The sequence below is a fragment of the Rutidosis leptorrhynchoides genome, chromosome 4, assembly GCF_046630445.1.
Source record: "Rutidosis leptorrhynchoides isolate AG116_Rl617_1_P2 chromosome 4, CSIRO_AGI_Rlap_v1, whole genome shotgun sequence".
Lineage (NCBI taxonomy): Eukaryota > Viridiplantae > Streptophyta > Magnoliopsida > Asterales > Asteraceae > Rutidosis > Rutidosis leptorrhynchoides.
In genome coordinates, this window is record NC_092336.1 from 101,552,370 (window position 1) to 101,575,511 (window position 23,142).

The following is a 23,142-nucleotide window of genomic DNA, read 5'->3' on the forward strand; positions in this document are numbered from 1 at the left end:
GAGTTTGTGCTTAGTCTTAAGTGCTTTTATTTTAATTATTTTATTAGTGTTTTATTATAATTGTGTTGTGATCAGTTTGTGACAAGGGTCCCAGAACAGGTTGGTTTATTTAATTTGGACTCCATTAGGACCGCCTAAGGAGATACGAAAGGTTATCAGATAAGATAACTGGAAAATACCCGTGTGATATGGGGTATGGGTTTATAACCCATTTATATGTATGTTTCTGGAGGTTTCTTCTCATTTCCCAAAATAAGAAAAAAAAACTACTCCGTACCTAATCTTCCTCATCTCTAAACCCTAAGATCAAAGTTTGTTAATTTGTTGGAATTCAAGTTAGAAATCAGTTCCTTGTATACTAGTGATCATCATAAGGTAAGTATTACTCAGATTCTTGTAATGATTCTTGCTCTAATTGAGTTTTGTGTTAAATGGGTTTTTGATAGAAATTTGCTCAAATCTAGTTATTTGCTGTTTAAAAACATCAATAGATCTTAGAAATAGGTTGTATATATGTTTAGTTGCTTCCATTTGCTTAAAATTTGATCAAAATCGCTCAAAAATCGAGTTTTGGGCGAAAAATGTTCGAAATCAGCGAAGTTGTTCGAAACCAGTTGCTACAGTATTTTGCTACAGTATTTGCTACAGTGCCGAGTTGCTACAGTGTCACTATTTGCTACAGTACCGAGTTGCTACAGTGTCACTTACAAGAATCATTACATAGAAACTTGAAAATATATTTCTCTAAACTCTCTCAATCGAATTACATATATATATTTACTTAGTATTATTTCAAGATATTATTAGTATACATAAAATACTACGACGAAGTTATATTCAGACGATTTCAAAATAAATTTTCAAACGGGATAGAGCTAAGGAAATTATGGGTTATAGCTATGGAGGTTATCGGTATTGTTCGAGGGTATTGCTCGTGAGGTCAACCTAACGTTTATCATTTTCATTGCGTCTACGTACTTTCCTGCAATATTGAATCACAATATTGATACGTGAGCATTCATATCTTATCTTTTATATATTAATAGTGTATCCCTGACTAGTGCTCGAGTATATATGATTATGCATGTTTGTATGCTTAGTTTCGTCGTTAAATAGTTTATGATAAATCACGAATTTGATACATATGCTACTGAGATAAGGTATATGATATGCATGTCGTTGAAAAGCTAATGAAAAATTAATAACTTTTCATTTAGAAATCGTGTGGGTTCGATGAACGGATTAAAAGATATGGTCAACTGAATTATTATTAATTTTAATATTATTATTAAAACGATTATTATAATTGTTATCAGTTGATGTTATTACTAAAATTATCTTTATTACTAAAAATTAATATTTTTATTGAAACTATCATTTTATTATTTTTATCATTATTATTATTATCAATATTATTTTATCAAATAAATATGCGTACAAAGATATTTTTACCACACGTAATATAATTACATTAATAATACATACCACTATATTTTTATGATATTAAGTGAATTTTATAAATTTTATTACTTGAGATATATAAAAGTATATTTTTATCATATATGAATTTAAATATAAATTTTTATTTATTAATAAATGACTTGTATTATTTAGTATAATAAGATCTGATAAATATATTTAAATATATAAAACGACTATATATAAGTTATATAATAAACATGTATAGATTTTGAAAGTCATTTTGGGTCAAGTTGACTTTTGTTGACTTTTGCATTTCGGTCTCGAGCATTAGGATTGTGATACACTGCGACTTGACCTAAATTGTTAGACGACCAACATATAAATATATATACTTAATATAGGTTCGTGAATCCGAGATAAACCCTGCACTTGTTCAGTGCCGTCATATACATAATTGCTACGAAATACAGTATTGTGAGTTTCATTACTCCCTTTTTATATATATTTTTGGGCTAAGAATACATGCACTGTTTTATAACTGTTTTACGAAATGGACACAAGTACTAAAAACATATTCTACGTTGAGTTGTACCACTTTGCATATTTTTCCCTAATAGCTTGGTAACTAGCATTTACATGCGGTATTGTAAACGCGAATCCTGTTGATAGATCTATCGGGCCTGACAACCCCAACCGGACTGGACGATCAGTATTCAACGGTTGCACAGTACTTCGTTTCAGTGACTACACTTGGTACAGTGTAGTGAGATTTCATAATAAAGGGAATATGCGACGTTGATTAAATGTTAAGTATGGTTACCAAGTTCTCAACCACTTAGAATATTTTTATTAAAACGTTTATGTATATGAAATCTTGTGGTCTATTACTATTACGGAAATGGTTGATTATGATAAACTAATGAACTCACCAACCTTTTGGTTGACACTTTAAAGCATGTTTATTCTCAGGTATTAAAGAAATCTTCCGCTGTGCATTAGCTCATTTTAAGGATATTACTTGGAGTCATTCATGACATACTTTGAAAGACGTTGCATTCGAGTCGTTGAGTTCATCAAGATTAATATTAAGTCAATTATAGTTGGATGTAATATGAAATGGTATGCATGCCGTCAATTTTAGATGTAAAGAAAGTTTGTCTTTTAAAAACGAATGCAATGTTTGTAAAACGTATCATATAGAGGTCAAATACCTCGCGATGTAATCAACTATTGTGAATCGTTTATAATGTATATGAACGGGTCCTTTCAGTGGTGCATACAATCTATGCTACCCATCATGCCCGGAAAATCATGAATCGTTTTATGACATTCGTACAAACATTGAATGTCATGCAACGTAGGTTCTCTCGGGTAGTCATTCGCATACTAAATGATGCATATTGTAAAGTTGTGTAGAGACTCTCGGTCAACTCGTTCAGACATTGCAGATACTCATCCAAAGCATCCGAGGTATAATCGTATGCTAGCTGACGTAGTGCGGCTGTAATCTTTAAATGCGTACTAATACTTAATTTGTCACGTGAATCTTATATTCGATGAAACCATCTAATATATTCCTGCAATGGAATAGCAAAGTAGCTTAGAATATCCTCCTTAATTCTTAGAAAAACACGTCATCGTATTCGAAACCGTCTTTGAAATTTTCATCATAATAGTTGCAATCCTCGTCAAAATAATAGTGATCATGTGATTCATAATGATCATGATGTATGTAACGGCATAAATATACATCATCTTCAGAAGAAACATCATCATCTAGTAGGTTGAGTGTATAGTGTGTGAAATCGTCGTGGGAAGAACTCGAAGTCGACGATATTCTTGAATTATAAAAATAAATAAAGTGAAATTTTGAATATTGAATAGAATAAATGAATAAAATGATAGATAGTTGAATGGAAATGGTGAATTAAATGAGAAAATGAATGGCTGTATTTATAGGGAAAAAAATTAAAATACAAAAATAGCCGTTAAATGGCTTAAATCCAACAAGATAAATTTCAAACGGTACAAAGTCACGTTTTGCGGCACGACTTCGAAAACTGACAACGAGATCAAAGTCGGCTCGGTGTTGACCGACGGTCAATCCCGACGTCGATTAAGGCGACAACGAAAATAGCCTTCAGGCACTGAGTGCTCTTATAATCATTGTAATTTACTCTTAATACATTCTTATTTTTATTATTGTTATTGTTACATAGATAGTAGTAGTACACCCATTTTATTATAATTGTTTCTTTATTTTTTAGACCGTTTTAAAATTTTTTACTAATTTCATTTTTCATCGATTAGAAATTTTTTTTTCTTCTGAATAACTTTTTTAAATTTGTTAACTAAAAATACAAAGTGAACACTTGAAATAAGACATCATAAAATAATAATTTGCACACTTGTGTTAGATCCATGATAAAGTTTTTAATATAATAAACTGATGAAAATAAAAATATCGTGAATGAAGAAGAAATAGAGATGTGGTGATATTGTGTTGTGTTGTCCGCCTGTGGAGTTATCGAGGATTGCGCTACCATTTCTCTCAATTTCTCCCATCTCCACGCACCACCACTTTCATTCGCTGTTCCATTTTCATACCTCCACCTATCAATTATCCATTACCCCACTTCCTCCAATACCCCTCCAATCACTACTCTATTTCTCCTCCTCCCATTTCCAAGATCTACCCCAAATTATAACCCAACCCAACCCAACAACAAATTCATTTCATTTCCTAAAAAAAAAAAAAAACAATTAAAATGAAACGAGATTACCTACCATCACAAGATTACCCCTACTTTGACAACGCTAGTAGCGGCGGCGGCTCTACTTCCGCCGCCACTACCGGTAAATCAAAGATGTGGGACGAACTTGACCAACAAGACGCCGGCGTTGACGAGCTGTTAGCTGTTTTAGGTTATCAAGTTAAACCATCCGATATGGCTGATGTCGCGCAAAAGATCGAACACTTGGAGGGCGTTTTAGAAAACGACGACGGTTTGTCTCAGCTAGCTTCAGATTCCGTTCACTATAACCCTTCTGATCTATCTACATGGCTTGAATCCATGATTTGTGAACTTAACCCTTCAATCGAACAAACCCCAGTCGTCGATTCATCCAACTCATCAATCGTTATTAACGACGATCTACAATCGATTCCAGGTAACGCAATTTACCCACCACCAACTAAAAAACAAAAACCAATCTCTTCCCCCTCAACAACCTCGTACAATCCGAACCCAATTGTTCTTGTCGATTCACAAGAAAACGGAATCCGTTTGGTTCACACTTTGATGGCGTGTGCTGAAGCCGTACAACAAGGCGATTTGAAATTAGCTGAAACCCTAGTGAAACAAGCCGGAATATTAGCCGTATCTCAAGCCGGCGCGATGAGGAAAGTGGCTACGTATTTCGCCGAAGCTTTAGCGCGCCGTATATACGGACTTTATCCGAAACCACAACACGATTCACCGGCGTTTCAAGATTTACTTCAGATGCATTTTTACGAAACGTGTCCGTACTTAAAGTTTGCTCATTTTACTGCAAATCAAGCGATACTTGAAGCATTTGCTGGGTGTCAGAAAGTGCACGTGATTGATTTTAGTTTGAAGCAAGGTATGCAGTGGCCGGCTTTGATGCAGGCTTTAGCACTTAGACCGGGCGGTCCACCGAGTTTTAGATTGACCGGGATTGGACCGCCGTCAGGTGATGATACGGATCATTTGCAAGAGGTTGGTTGGAAGTTGGCACAATTAGCAGAAACGATTCATGTTAAATTTGAATTTCGTGGGTTTTTAGCTGAGAGTTTAGCGGATATTGAACCGGGGATGTTGGATTTAAGGGAAGGTGAAGTTGTGGCTGTTAATACGGTTTTTGAGTTGCATCAGTTGTTGGCTAGACCGGGGGCGGTCGAGAAGATATTGGGATCGATTAAAGAAATGAAACCAGTGATTTTGACAGTGGTTGAGCAGGAAGCGAATCATAACGGGCCGGTTTTTTTGGAACGGTTTACTGAGAGTTTGCATTATTATTCGACGCTTTTTGACTCGCTTGAGAGTAGCGGTTTAAGTGAACCGGTGGAAGGTGGTTGTCTGACGGCGGCGAGTAATCAAGATAAGATTATGTCGGAAGTTTATTTGGGAAAACAGATCTGTAACGTAGTGGCGTGTGAAGGAACGGACCGGGTTGAACGTCATCAAACGTTGAGTCAATGGAAAACCCGGTTTGAATCGAGTGGGTTTGAACCGGTTCATTTGGGTTCAAATGCTTATAAGCAAGCCAGTATGTTATTGGCTTTATTTGCTGGTGGCGATGGGTATAGAGTGGAGGAAAACAACGGTTGTTTGATGTTGGGTTGGCATACCCGGCCGTTGATTGCCACGTCAGCGTGGAAACTCCGATGAATCGAACTCAACTCGGTCAATGAAAGTCAAAGGAATCGGGGATGATGGGATCGGGATCAGGATCAGGATCAGGATCAACTCAGTGCCAGCTAGGGATGGAAAGGAAAATGAAATTGCATGTTGCTGTAGTTGGGAAACTATGACTGATTAGGTGGGGGCCACTTGCTGCCAACCTTTTTTTTATAAATTTTTTTGTTTTTCTATTTTAAAGTACTCCAATTTTTTATGTTTTGTTTTTTTTTTTTTTTCTTTTTAATTGTTGATGATGGTGAAAATTGAAAGTAGATTAAAAGCTTATGTAAGATAAATGGAATGAAATCTTTGTAATTTGTTTGATTGCACTAGGGGTTAATGTGAATTTTACAAGGGTAGTAATTACGTTTAATAAGCTATAAGCAATAAGTTTCGTTTGGTTGACATAAAAAGTAAAATTTTTGAAAATTGATAAGCTTCTAGTAGCTTATATGAAAAAAAAAAAAGTAAAGTTTATAAATTGAAAATAAGCTTTAACTAGTTTACCAAACACCATAAAAAATAATAAGTTTCAGCTACCGGCTTCAAAAATAAGTTTCAGCTTCAACTTTAGTTAAGAAGCTTCAAATATAAGTTCCAGCTAGTTTCATCCAAACACACTGTTAGACATATTCGACTCGATGATATTACAAGTCCTTGGATTTGTATGTGAAATTTTGAACTATATGTAATTTCAATTAATTAAGTCTTTGTTTTGGATTAATAATGACGAGAAATTGTCAATATTCTGTTATATGGAAGTGTGATAACTAGTTCCAACGAAACACATACAACTTTTAGTATATTATCAAGAAAATGCAAGCAGATCAATCTCCGTCTAATTACAATATAAGTCTTCACGTTATTATTTTGAGTTGTCATTATTATTTTATAAATTACTCCCTTAACGTTATTAATGAGTTATAATTTTATTATAATTTATAATAAATAATAAATGTCTACTTTTAATTCTACCAATTAGAATAATTTTTTTATGTTTAGAAAGAATTTTTTATTGGTAATAAATGAAATTGGTGAATAACCAGACTAGCAGAAATTTGAGCATAACTCGAAATAAGAGTATACATAACCAGACTAGCAGAAATAAAGTAACACCACCAAGCTGTTCACATGAGTTGGTTTCAATAATACTTCTATCATTTCAATTACCTTTTAAATTTTAGTTTTTTTTTTTGTTTTTTTTTATTTTTTTTAAAACAAACAATTTTAGTCTCTTTAGATGTTAAAACATAAACGAAGAATAATAATAATAATAATAATAATAATAATAATAATAATAATAATAATAATAATAATAATAATAATAATAATAATATTATTATTATTATTATTATTATTATTATTATCATTATTATTATTATTATTATTATTGTTGTTGTTGTTGTTGTTGTTGTTGTCGTCGTCGTCGACGTTTATATTTGAGCCTTCCCAATTATTTTCTGTACATCTATTCGACAAATTATATTTCATATTGCATTTTAAAATCATGACGTATTTTCTAATTACTCGGTCACTATCCTTCATTGTAAGATTTGTTAATAAAGTCATTAAGGAATAAAGCTAGCTTCAACCTTCGTCTAATATTTATAACTAGTTGTGGAGCCCTCGCTTTGTGCCGGGTGCTCCGTTTTGAATGCGAGTTAAAAAAAAAAGTCTTGATCTATTTTGTAAAAAAGAATTTTTTCGAACATCTAACATTGAAGGGTTGTTCCTTTTGTGAAAGTTGCTTCTTTTAGCGTTCGGGTTTTATTTAAAAAAAAAAAAGTTAGTAAAGTGGGGGTTCGATTTGTATTTTAATAAAAGTTAGGGGGTTAAGTTTGTGAAATTTGAAAAAAATATATGTATAAAGTGGGAGTTTGATTTGTATTTTAATAAAAGTTAGGGGGTTAAGTTTGTGAAAATTGAATATTAGTAAAAAAAAAGTTAGTAAGTGGGGGTTCGATTTGTATTTTAATAAAAGTTTGGGGGTTAAGTTTGTAAAATTTGAGAAAAAATATACGTATAAAGTGGGGGTGCGATTTGTATTTTAATAAGAGTATAAAGTGGGGTCGATTTGTATTTTAATAAAAGTTGGGGGTTAAGTCTGCAAAAAGTGAAAAAGGAATAGTACTATTTAAAAAAAAAGTTAGTAAAGTGGGGGTTCGATTTGTATTTTAATAAAAGTTAGGGGGTTAAGTTTGTGAAATTTGAAAACATATACGTGTAAAGTGGAAGTTTGATTTGTATTTTAATAAAAGTTAGGGGGTTAAGTTTGTGAAAATTGAATATTAGTAAAAAAAAAGTTAGTAAAGTGGGGGTTCAATTTGTATTTTAATAAAAGTTAGGGAGTTAAGTTTGTGAAATTTGGGAAAAAATATACGTATAAAGTGGGGGTGCGATTTGTATTTTAATAAAAGTATAAAGTGGGGGTCGATTTGTATTATATACCTATATCTAAAAGGCAAAGTGAAATGAATATTATTTTAATAAAAGTTGGGGGTTAAGTATGAAAAAAGTAAAAAAAAAATAGTACTATGCATTTCACTTTAATATAGGTATATAATATAATATAAATTTAATATCTATAAAATAAAATATTATGAAACTTTTTCAGTGAAAATGACTTCTATTATATTTTATAAGCATCATCAACATAATTATTGACGAGTCTTTATAAATATTGATAACGTCACTATCAACTTTACCCCTCTCATTTTCTTCCACAAGTATACTTTTTTACCATTTTGTACAGTTTCATTCATATACAATTCCTATAATTGAGTATTATAAAGTAATTTTATATATTGTTGTTTATCTATTTTCGGTAGAAACCAAGTTACGGAGTAGAAGAGAATTTCAAGATTTTGAGCTGATATGTATTCATATATTCCGTATTTGTGATCCAGCTAAGTTCCTAATATATGTGTATCAACTAATAGTGATTTATCTTTTTTTTTTTTTTTTTTAACGACAAGCTTGCATCAGCGTATCATTTATTTCAACGACACTCATCATTTGCACACACACACGCGTTCGGGAGGGAACCTGAATCGCATTACAGGAACCCGATCCTTTAACCATCACGAGGGGCATGCGGACCGGGTTTGAATCCTGAATGGATTCGGGAGAAAACCCCCCTGGAGTCAATCTGGATATCCATATTTCAGGCAGATTAATTAAAGGGATGGGCAGAGCGAGACTCGAACCCATGACCTAACTGTTTTAATATCAATCTGGATATCCATATCAATCTGGATATTCATATTTCAGGCAGATTAATCAATCTGGATATCCATATCACAAAACTGTTTTCCTAAATATTACTATATTTTTATTATTATTATTTAGTATTTGAATTATTATTATTTATATTTATTTAAAAAGTCTAACATGTCGTCTCTCTCAAATTGTTACGTCCTTTTTTTCCAACTCGTTTTTTTTTTTTTTTTAATGTAAACCATACCCCCACCCTACACTATTCCATCACTACTCAGCCAACTTTCAACCACCACAAAACCGCAGTTCCCAAGCGTTACATTCTGTTCCGTTTGGGACTTTGTACAACGACGATGCTCCGGCTAACAACAATGGAGGAGGTCGTTCTTTCTCAGATTATCAAGATGGTGATACCATCTTCATCGATTGAAACGAGGGAGTCTCGCACAACCTGCTTACTGACGTATTTGGTATAGTCAGACCTATTAGGGAGGTTAAATCCTGGTTATATCGAAGATTTGATTTTATTTCCTTCAAGAAATTTTCACAAGCATCTGAGGCGGTCATCTATTTATTTGAATAGGTCCAATGTACTCAGGTGCCCTATCTATGTGAGTTGGTTCACTCGGCGTAGGGGTGGCGCTTAGGAGTGTTCATCGGTTAGGTTTACGATTTTTCGAATTATTCGGTTCGGTTTTTTCGGTTTTGAAACTTTTATAATCAAAACCGAAAACCAAACCAAAACCAAATTCAAATATCAAAACCGAAACCGAAACCAAACCGTAAATCGAATTAGAATTCGGTTTGGTTTCGGTTAAAACGAATTTAACTTTGAAAGTAAACTTTTTTTACTTTTTCCTTACGAGATGAACAAACATTATCGTACTAACTTTGTAATATATCATACTAAATTAATATATATAATCGAACGTATATATACAAATTTACAAAATACAATAAGCTTATATATGCTTATAAAATATCATAATACAATACATATTATATCAAGAAACTAAACAAAATCAATAACTAAGAGAAAGTCGCTTTAATGTGGAGAGATAGAAATTAGAAAAAAAAAAATGAATTAATATATTATATAGAATTGCAAATCGGAGTAAACATACTTTGACTTGAAAATTTAAATTATCTACTCAAATCATATATCTAACACATGTATATAATAATATTAATAACTTGATATATTTATTTAATAATGACTAAATCGAATTCGGTTTTATATTCGATTTTCAGTTAACCAAATTTATAAATTTCAAAATCAAAAACCGAACCAAAAACCGAATTTTAATTCGGTTTCCGGTTTCGCTCGATCCAAAAACCATTTTACAATTTCAGTTTGGATTTTTTGGCTTCGTTTCGATTTGGTTTTCGGTTAAATGGTTTTAACCAAACCGATGAACACCCCTAGTATCGCTCCTCCAGCTATTGGTCGGCGTTTCACTCAATATCGGTCCAAAAGCTCTCGCGCACTAATCATTTCGTGGTTGACTGTCTTGATCAGAGCATTCAGATTGTTGATTCAGTGCCCATGATGGAAGATAAGTTGAAAAAATGATTTTTTCTGTATATGCAACACTACCATTTCGAGTTACTGTAAATTGGGTTGTTTGGAGCTGTCGTAGTGTGTCCTGACCTGGATATGTGCTTCAAAAATCTTGCTCAAGCGTCGAATTCAGGTTTCGATTTAGTGGTTCAGTTTGCTAATAATCTTGACTCTTTTTAGGTATGTTTGGGTCGAGCTTCGATGGATTTCGGCTAAGTTTGTGTCGATTGAAAACCTCAAGAAGATTGTGGGTAACATAGGAGAGGCGTGGAAGGTAGCTCAATTGTTGAGCATTGGCTCATTGTACGCTTTTGTTTAGACTAAGAGCTGAAACATATTCACGAGCTTGTTCCATCGGACCTTATTTCGTTACATGTATCTAAAGGTTATGTTTGGATTAACTAGGTGGTAGACATATCGATTGTTGAGAGATTGAACGCCGATAGCTTTTCCTCTGATTTGATGGCCTCTTCTAATCGTTCGATTAAACCTGGGTCCAAATCGGTTTAGCCTAACATTATTGGAACAATCTCGGTTACTCCTTCTGGGAACAACATGTTTCGTTGTTTTATCGTCTTGAAGAGATTAATGATGTTTTAAGAGGTGTCGGAATGACCGTGTCCAATTTCGAAGTCATTGTTCCTTCACCGATGGAACACTCTGTGCATCGTGAATTATTTGAGATGACAGTGAGATTTCAGTAGATGCAAGTGGGGTTGCGGGCTTAGAGTCTGGCCTAATTGATGCTTCAGTCCGCCTCTCTTATATGGGTCCTTCTATGAATGTTGGGTCAGGGCTGAAGGCCCATGTTGTTCGTGATGTTCACGTTCTTTGCTCGTGGTGGACGAGTGAAATTATAACAACCCGGAAATTTCCGACAAAATTTAAACAAAATCTCTACATAATTTCATTTAACTTCGATAAATTCCGACGATTCACGAACAATTTTTTTGTAAATAATAATACATTAGTATTAGTTAATATTATTATTATTAATATAATATTTAACAATATTAACATTTTCATTTACAATCATCATTATCAGTATTGTCAAACAATATTGTATTATTATTATCAAAATTATTATTATTTATCATTTATTATGATTAGTAATATCATTAACATATTTTATATCATTAACATTATTATTATTATTAGTATTATCATTACTAATATTACTATTATTAGTATTATTATTATTGTTACTAATATTATTATTATTAACATTATATAGTTATCATTATGAATAATGATAACTTAACATTTTTAGTAAAATTATTATTGTTATTGATATTAACATATTATTATTAATATCATTATTAAACTTGATATTAATTATTATTATTATCATTATAATTATTTATTATTATCTCTATTATTATTTATCATTAATATTATTATTATTATTAATATAATAATACTTATTATAAATTCTATTATTATTATTATTATTAGCATTTTTATTATTAATAGTATTATTATTATTAATATATCTATTAATTATTAAATAAAAAAATAAATAAATATAAAAGTCAAGAACAGACCACGATATATATATTTTTGTATTTGAATTCTTTATTTTTTTAATGGATACAGATCTATTTTTTATTTTTATATAAATTACGATCAGTTTTTTTATTTATTTATTTATTTTCCTGAGTTTTTAAATCCTCTACTGGCCAAAGAATTGTAATTGTCGACCCATTTTTTGCTATAAAACTACCAATTCCCATCTGTTAATTTCACACCTCTTAATCTCAATTATCAAATACAATTGATTCTGATTGTAGTTAAACAGAAATATATATATATATATATATATATATATATATATATATATATATATATATATATATATATATATATATATATATATATATATATATATATATATATATATTTTACGACTCTGTTATGGTTCAATTTTTTAAAAACTCGAATTCAAATCGTTTATCAAAATGTGTTGATTCTATATTGTTAGTAATAATGCACTCGATCTATCTGCAAAATCTTAGGTTCTAATTCATTATATCAAGCTTCAATTCGCGAGTCAAAGATATTTTACAAAAAAAGTCAACTCTGTGTTCATCACGAAATTCGTTCTTGTGTTGATGTTTTAAGTCAAATTGATGATTCATAAAGTTTTTAAAAAGGATTTGCAATATATTTCATGAAGAAAACAGGATCTAAAACAGCCTTAAAATTAAATTTCGACCTTGAGTTCTTATTTTTTTCTTCGACGACAGCAGCATCAGTTTTTCTTTTATTTTATTTTTTTTTACTTTCTTTTTCTGTTAAATCAAATCTCCTAAATCATTTTCGTTTGGTTAATAAAGTCCAAAACAAATTAGGTGTCTTGTTGTTATTATGGAATTTGTTCCAGTCGATGTATTGAAGAAGATGAAGTATGAAACAGAAATCAAGTTATAAACAATTATGTTGAGTATAAATCAGAAAAATTGAAATGGTCCAATGGTTTAAGGGTTGTTGCGGGTGAGCGAGAGGTCGTGGGTTCAAGCCCCGCCTTGGGTATTTTTTTAAGAAAGCTTCCTAAGGTAGTTTCATTATTATTATTATTATTATTATTATTATTATTATTATTATTATTATTATTATTATTATTATTATTATTATTATTATTATTATTATTATTATTATTATTATTATAATTACTGTTACTAGTATTTAAAAAGTATTACTAGTATTATTATTATAATTATTAGTATTATCATTATTAGTATTATTATTATTGTATTACTAGTAAAAGTATTAGTTACCACTTTAGAATTACTATTATTATTATTTTGAAAACAAAACAACTTATTATTATAAGTATTAATATTAGTATCACTTCCTAAATATTAAGATTATTTTTATCATAAATACTATTATTAATATTATCATTATTATTATTAATATGATTATGATTATTACTATTGTTATTATTAAAAAGTATTATCATTATTATTATTACTAAAATGATTATCTTTATTAATATTATTATTATTAAAAAGTATTATCATTATTATCATTTATGCTATCATTAAAACTATAGTATTATTTTTACTACAAGTATTGTTATTATTAAAATTATTATCGTTAATATCATTTTTACAAAAATTAACGTTTTTGCCATCATCAAAACTATATTATTATTATTGTTATTTTTAAACCTTATTATGATTATTATCATTTTACTACTAGTATTATTATTGTTGTTACAAAATAATACAACTCATTATTCATTATCATTATTAATATTATTTTATCAAACAAATACTTATATATAGAATATATATATAAGTATATATATATATAAATATATAACAATTGAAATAATATATATAAACTTATTCGATTACAAGTATATGTGTTAATATATATACTTGATATAGGTTGTGAATCCGAGGACAACTCCGCACTTGTTCAGTGCCATCATACACATAAATACTACAAACTATCATATCGTATCGTGAGTTTTCATAGCTCCCTTTTTATATATTTTTGGGCTGAGAATACATGCGCAACTTTTATAACTATTTTATATGTTAGACACAAGTACCTACTGTTAAACTATGCTATACCCGGCTATGTCCGACTAAGTCCCTACAGTGATATTTTTAATTGCTCGTTAAATGCATTCTTAATTATTGGAGGTAGGCCTATCGGGAGTAACGTCCCCGATACATTTGACTAAGTCTTTGTATTACTTAATAATGAAATTAAACTGACAAGTATAGACACAACTTGTCATTGGGGCAAACTTTGAACGTTTAGTCTAAATATCACGAACTGGCATAACTTTTGAATATGCGAGATCTACTTCTATATTAAATCTTGTGGTCTACATCTATTATTGAAATCATTATTTATGATAAACCTATGAACTCACTCAACCTCGTGTTGACACTTTAAAGCATGTTTATTCTCAGGTACTTAAGTATTGCTTCCGCTGTATATCTGCTGCTTTGATGATGATTGCTTGCTATGCTTGGAGTCTTCATTACATATCATATCAATTAAAGACATTTAATGTTCTAAATACAATGTAGTCTATTTATCTTCCACTGCAAAACTCAATAAAACGTCTCATATAAAGTCGTTCTCGTTTATACAACTGTGATTTGATATAATTAGTCACAAATACCACAGGCCCTATTTGGGGATGCGATAGAAATTGGTATCAGAGCAGTGTTGTTGTAGAGAACCATTATTGCATTTTATGTGTGCCTTATACAATTAGGTACCTTAGCAATGTAGGACTACAACTTTCCTTGACTATAGTGCCTTTAATTGTTGCCTTTAATTGTTAAATGCTACACTATACTTTAGAAACTTTACGTATCTTAGAATGCCGAGCTAATATAAGAATTCTGCTCACTTTCCTAAGTACTATCCAATTACGTCACCGAATTTAATTGCAACACCATGAATTCTGAAATTCTTGACATTCCTATGTCATCTATCATGGTTTTGTGTATTACTTATATATTACATGAAATATTTTTAAAACTCCTATATTTGTTACTATTCATACTCAAACGTATATAACTCCCTGTTATACTACGTACCTATATGCCTTATGCTTTATGCATTGGTTTGCGAACTGGGAAAATGTCATTGAGTTATCAAGAATCTCAAAGACATTATAATGTCATCACTATTCACATTCGTAACATTTAAAACTTTGCTTTCTCGTTATTTTTGATCATTGAATTTTCTTGACGAGTGGCATCTACGAAACTCTAGAATGGAAGGGTTTAGATTACTGATTTAAAGGATCCTATAGCTCAAGCCCCTAGACCTGAATAGGCCATTACGAATTGAAAGTATTTAATCGAAAGATTATCTGATTACATACTTATCATTTTATGATCTCGACATGTCATACTGCCATTATTGAAGTATAGACACATCATATCTTATTATATCTTATTATATCTTATTATATCTATCCCAGTAGATTTTGTCTGACACTTTTCCTAAATTTTCTTCGTAAATCACAAAATTCTTTTTACTATATATACGTATTCAAGGAGACAAATACATCATTCAGTATTCAACACCCATTTCATATCAAACCCTAATTCCAATCACATAATATGGATTACTCACTTGATTCCTCGAGCTCCAATGGCAGCGTAACTGGAATAAACTAACCAATTAGCCATCATCTATTTTGGATGAATTGGGGGTGGGTTCGTAGTCGACTCAATCAATGGAGAAGTGAAGAAGGTGATCCTTTTCACCCACCATATTGTCCTATTGGCGAAGAACCTGAAGCACTTACCGGCGAACCAGTCCGAAACACCATATTCACCCTCATTTCCAGAACAGCTCGCCACGAGTATATATTATCTAGAATTCTAGATCTTATTCATCCGCTAGTCCGAACAGCCAATCATCCCGGAGTAAGAGAAGAAGTCAACGAGCTTTGCGCTCGAGTAGTGGCTTTAGAAAATATGGTACAAAACCTACGAACACCAGCAGCAGCACCAGCAGCATAACCATCACCACCAGTACCATCAGCATCACCACCAACATCACCAGCTTCATCATCAACAACATCCGCATCCCACGCCTCAACATCACATTCGGTACCTCGGATATCAACATCATACGCCCCATAGATACCAAGGAATATTAGTAATAATGAGTTAAAATGTATTGACTGATTTTTCCTGAAGAATTATATATGTATACTTTATATATATATGGTTTAATAAATCATTTCGTACTAAGCTATTACGTGTGAATCTTAACTAGTATGTACTACTTGGTTAATTCATATCACTAATATGCTATGATGTACATCCTTCGTTAATGACTTAATGATCGTTAATCACTGCTTCAGCACAATAGACTCCATTTCATAATAAACCAAGTGTATTATTCAAATACATGTTTGATCTTACACTCCTATTTTCGATGTACTCGAAACTTTCTAGAAAACATTATTCGTGCCTTGTGAATTTCACAAGAATTCCACGAGCACCAACATCATATACCGAGGTATATCAATAACAATGAACGAGGAAGTATTGATTCATAACTTCATTAAAGAAATATTCTGCGACGATTATGTACTCTCAAGTTTTGGAGATTATTTATTCTCGTTCCAACTGCAAATCAAATGATTTTAATATTATATTAACTCATTAAAACCATGATTACATCTGAAGAATACATATATGAACGTATATCTTCATAAAGATTGTAATTAAAAACTCTTTTGTACAAACTGTTAATTGTGAAAATATTTTAACGGGTAGGTAAAACCCGAGAAATATTTATATCTCACATTAATATGTTACATTGTACATTCTTCAATTCTGATTCAGTAGTCAGTAAATATACTACTTACAATCACAAGATATATGTATCCGTTCACAAAAGAACAACCATTTTCAATTACATATTCTGATTTTGACATATCAGAATCCAAGTAAAACTTTAGCCGATGTTATTTTCCTAAAGATCACTACATTCATGAATTATATTCATTCGTATTCTATGATGAATTATCACATCAAACCACCGAAATTATCATTCATTACTTTTGAAATCAACAACGCCTATTCGTCAACCATTAGATCCGTTGACGATTACATTCAGCGTTTAATCATCTAAAAATAAAATTTCTTGAAACCACCTTGGATTAATAATCAATGATTCAGATTCATTAACCTTGAGAATGCTGACGAAGCAGCAAAAGCTATAGATGGTCTTAATGGCAAGAAGTTTGATGATAAAGAATGAAGTATTGGAAAAGCTCAGATTTGGAACTGAAAAACGGATTGAGCTAACCATGAAGGAGATCAAGGACAAATACAAGGACCAAACCCTATATTCAAAGAATCCAGGTAATTCTGGATCCGATGAAATCTTTAGAGAATATCTTGCTCCGAAGTCATGTTAAAAGCTTGCGGAAAATTTTTCTTCATCAACTTTCGAACTTAGAAATTCCAAAATATCATCATAAATATCTTTGATATTTCGGAAAATATTTTCATAAATATTCTCGTCCGAAATTATATACCTCTTCGCACTATCTGTGTTACATCATAAAGGAAACTGTTTTAGTTTCTATATTCTGTAACATACAAGTTTAAATTATAAATGTTTTGAAGAAGTGTTGGGAATTGAAGCATGAGTTAGTATAATATAATGACGTCAGGCCAATGTGATTATATTACAGTAAGTCATGCTAAATTTTTAATGGAAGATGATGATTCATAGACTTTATAATCATCATTTGCCATGTTACACGACTCTTACATTCTATTTAACCTCTAAACATATCAAGAAGATATTTTTCTTGATGATTCGATCTTTTCTGGATATTCTGGTAATTTGACAAATCAAATCGTGCTATTACCTTTTCTTCTGTTTTGTATATTATGATCATTCGAAGCTCCATACCTACAACTTCTGGACCATTATTCGCTTGACTTGAATTTGGGAAGGAAAAACAAAAGCATAGAGCTCCGACATATAAGGGAAAATATAAAGCCCGATAACAACACTGAAATTACAAACCGTGTATATCGATACGTATTGCAACGTAAAGACACAGGAGAATTAAAAACATTATAACCCCAAGGGAATAGTAGAAGAAAACAAATTCCTCTGGTGGTAAATGAAAAAGAAGAAAGACTATATATATGGTCAATATAATAACAAGTATCAATACTGGATTAAGCATTTCCTTAATCTTTTGGAAGTTTGAATTGAGGAAGAAAGTATAGAAGTGGTGAAGATAATGAAACGGAAGAAGCTAATATATAGCGAAATTCCAGACACAGTAATCGAGGCAATTTACCGCATTTAATCAAAAAAATCTCAAAATTCCTTAATTACTGGAGAATCAAATCTTATAGATTACGAAGATTTCCTTTCAAATTCCTTGAATTCCGGAAATCAACTTTAAACATGATTAAGTCAAAAGTTAAGGCTAACATTTAATTTTCTCATTTCACTCTTTTGTGATAGCTTCATTTATACTCTTCCTATAATCGAATCATTATATCCATATTATTTAATGTCGATAAAACTCTATTTTTCAACTCATATTCATCATTCTTGTTGTAAACAATGACGATCTCTATCAAATTTCATGACCGTGATTTTCACGAACTGCTCTCTATTTTGTCTGCCCTAATATTGTGGCATAAAATGCTCAAGGTTTAAATAAGCTTAATATTATTCATAACACATTTCATGTATCCAATTTACTGAAATGACTTGTATAACATCATCATTTTGAATGATCTCCGCATTAATAATAAAATGCACGTCATCGAAGAACCTGTAGAATTTATGGTTCGTATGATTTAAACGCTTGAAACAGAACAATATTCTATCCGTTGGAATTCACGCTAGGCTCCGAGCATACCTGGGAACGTGAAGACCAAATAAATAGTAAATATCCTCATCTATTTACGAACAACGCCGATTGATGGCAACAACTAAATTTCAGGACGAAATTTCTTTTAACGGGTAGGTACTATAACAACTCGGAAATTTCTGACAAAATTTAAACAAAATCTCTACATAATTTCATTTAACTTCGATAAATTCCGACGATTCACGAACAATTTTTTTGTAAATAATAATACATTAGTATTAGTTAATATTATTATTATTAATATAATATTTCACAATATTAACATTTTCATTTACAATCATCATTATCAGTATTCTCAAACAATATTGTATTATTATGTGACGACCCGGAAATTTCTGACCAAATTTAAACTTTAATCTTTATATTATTCCGACACGATAAGCAAAGTTTGTTAAGTTAAATCTCAAGAATTTTAAACTGTGTTCATACATTCATTATAACCTCGACCAAATTCCGACGATTCACGAACCGTTATATATAAATAGATACGTATATGTATATATATATATATATATATATATATATATATTATAACTTGAGAATATTAATAAAGTATTAAACATATAATAATTTACATGAACGTATTTGTTTCAATATGATTTTTGATGAAATAAAAAAAATATATTAAATGATTGAATTATTAGAAACATAGAATTATGATTACAAGTCACTGTTGAGAGGTCCACTATGATTTGAGAAAATCTATTCCTCTTAACGATATTCAGAATAATTTGTAAAGCTATTTATAAATAAAAACAAAAAGTGTCATTTACGAAAGTTAGACAAAAGTTAGTGGAGAATTGGTTTCCATAATATTCTATTAATCTATTTTCAAACGTACAAAGACGTTTTCAGTTTAAAAAGAACTTTATTATTAAAACGTATATAACTTTTATAAATATCTAGAATCACTTTTGACAACTCATTACTTAACCAGTATAATAAATATAACGATATTTATATTTTATTTCATTAAATATATATAACGATTTAAATTAATATTATATATATTTATACGCGTATTATACATACATAGTTTTTATACTTTTACTATACTTTAACTTTACCTTTACATTACTTTTACTTTACTTTAACTTTAATAATTCACTTTAATAATTCATACTTTAATAATTCACTTTAATAATTCATACTTTAATAATTCACTTTAATAATTCATACTTTAATAATTCACTTTAATAATTCATACTTTAATAATTTACTTTAATAATTCACAATTTAATAATTTACTTTAATAATTCATACTTTAATAATTCATACTTTAATAATTCACTTTAATAATTCATACTTTAATAATTCACTTTAATAATTTAAAAATCTATTATAAATATAATTCAATAGGTTTCATTATTTCATAGAAACTTGAAAATGTATTTCTCTAAACTCTCTCAATCGATTTATATATATATATATATATATATATATATATATATATATATATATATATATATATATATATATATATATATATATATATATATTTGCTCTGTATTATTTCAAGATATTATTAGTATACATAAAATATTACGACGGAGTGCTGTCCGAGTGATTTCAAAATAGTTTTTTTTTTTTGAATGAGTCGAAGCTAAGGAAATTATGGGTTATAGCTATGGAGGTGATGGGTATGGTTCATGGGTATGCTCGTGAGGTCAATCTAGTGTTTATCATCTCCGTTGCGTCTACGTACTTTCCTGCAATATTGAATCTCAATATTGATACGTTCGTGAATCCGAGGCCAACCTTGCACTTGTTAAATGACGTTATTTGTATTTTTACTACGAAATACAGTATTGTGAGTTTCATTACTCCCTTTTTATATATATTTTTGGGCTGAGAATACATGCGCTGTTTTATAAATGTTTTACGAAATAGGCACAAGTACTAAAATTAATTCTATGTGGGTTTAAACCAGAAATATACCCTTAGCTTGGTAACATTAAACTACTTGTCTATGTACGGTAGGCGCGAATCCTAAAGATAGATCTATTGGGCCTAACAAACCCCATCCTGACTATGGGATGCTTTAGTACTTCGAGGTTATTTTAAACACACCTGATCTGGTGTACTTCAGAGGGTGAAACGTGAACGTTAAGGCTTGTTACCGGGTGCCTACAACTTATAGAATACTTTTATACACTTGCGAGTGTACATATATTTATAAACGGAAATCTTGTGGTCTATTAATATATTGAAATGATTGTTATGATAAACCTATGAACTCACCAACGTTTTGGTTGACACTTTAAAGCATGTTTATTCTCAGGTATTAAAAAAATCTTCCGCTGTGCATTAGCTCATTTTAAGGATATTACTTGGAGTCATTCATGGCATATTTTGAAAGACGTTGCATTCGAGTCATTGAGTTCATCAAGATTATTATTAAGCCAATTATAGTTGGATGTATTATGAAATGGTGTGAATACCGTCAACTTTCGTTGTAAAGAAAGTTTGTCTTTTAAAAACGAATGCAATGTTTGTAAAATGTATCATATAGAGGTCAAATACCTCGCGATGTAATCAACTATTGTGAATCGTTTATAATGTATATGAACGGGTCCTTTCAGTTGGTATCAGAGCGGTGGTCTTAGCGAACCAGGTCTGCATTAGTGTGTCTAACTGATAGTCGTTAGGATGCATTAGTGAGTCTGGACTTCGACCGTGTCTGCATGTCAAAAGTTTTGCTCATCATTTTTGTCGGAAATTACCTGCTTATCATTCTTAGTCTAGACACATCTTATTGCATTGATTGCATGAATAGTGTATATACAAAATTCATATCTTAGCGTATCTGCTAATTCATATCTTAGCGTATCTGTTACTGTAAACTTTGCCTGACATATTCCGTAAATTCCTCTGTAATCTACGAAACCTTTTGCTCTATATAATTAGAATACCACCCGATAGCCAGAAAATCATTTTATATCGAAAAATTCTTTATTCAATCGTACGAAATGGAATTCGTCATTAGTTCAAGTCCCTTGGATTCCGAAATGGAATCCCACTCAAGTTTCGAAAGCAGTGTGACCGGAATGGATCAACCAATTAGTCATCATCTATTCTGGATGAATTGGGGATGGGTTCGTAGCCTCCTTAATCATTGGAGACAAGAAGAAGGTGATCCCTTCCATCCACCACATTGCCCTCTTGGCGAAGAACCTGAAGCACTTACCGGCGAACCTATCCGAAACACCATTTTCTCTCTTATTTCTAGAGTATCTCGTCACGATTACATACTACACCAAATTCTAGATTTTATTTATCCGCTCGTCCGAACCGACAATCACCCCGGTGTAATAGAAGAAGTCAACGAGCTTCGCGCTCGGGTAGTGACTTTGGAGAATATGGTGCAAAGGTTACAAACACCAGCAGCAGCACCAGCAGCATAAACAGTACCACCATCAGCAACACCAACAGTACCATCACCACCACCAACATAACATCCACATCCCACACCGCAACATCACAATCTGTATCTCAAACATCAACGTCATACGCCCTGTAAATATCCAGGAATATCAACAACAACAAACGATGAAGTATTAATTCATAAACTTCATTGAAGATATATCTCTGCGGCAGTTATGTAATCTCCAAAATCTTAGAGATTATTTAATTCTGACCGTAAATCGAATGAGTGAATGGAGATGGTAGAGTAGAAACTTTGATCAAAAATGGTGTACGATTTACAAGCTAGAATTGTTTTAACAACAGCATCAACAGGACCGTAGCATCATCAACACAGTCAGTGCCATCAGTATCGTCAGAATCAACAGCACCTGTAACATCACAAACTCTGTCAGTTCAAGAATCATTATGGACATCATTACGAATCAACAACAAATATATTGTATCAACGAGTTATGAAGTATTAACTCATTTCCAATCGAAAGATTTATATGTATATTTTATATGTATAAATTTTTAAACCGTAATAAATCTTCCCGTACTAAGCTATTATGTGTGAATCTTAACTACTCAGTTAATTCATATTACAAATATGCAATGATGTACGTCCTTCGCCCGCAACTTAACCATCGTTAATTACAATCTCTGTCTCAATTCAATAAAAATCCAATTCATAATAAATCAAGTGT

At 31.0% G+C, this 23,142-nt stretch overlaps 1 protein-coding gene across 1 annotated transcript; it reads left to right on the top strand.

Moving 5' to 3' along the window:
• Positions 1-3,910: 3,910 nt before the first annotated feature.
• On the top strand, positions 3,911-6,175 carry LOC139839991 (DELLA protein GAI1-like). Its single transcript, XM_071830212.1, has one exon. It carries the CDS (start codon positions 4,191-4,193, stop codon positions 5,832-5,834), a length of 1,644 nt encoding a protein of 547 aa, XP_071686313.1. The 5' UTR covers positions 3,911-4,190; the 3' UTR covers positions 5,835-6,175.
• The last annotated feature ends 16,967 nt before the right edge of the window (positions 6,176-23,142 follow it).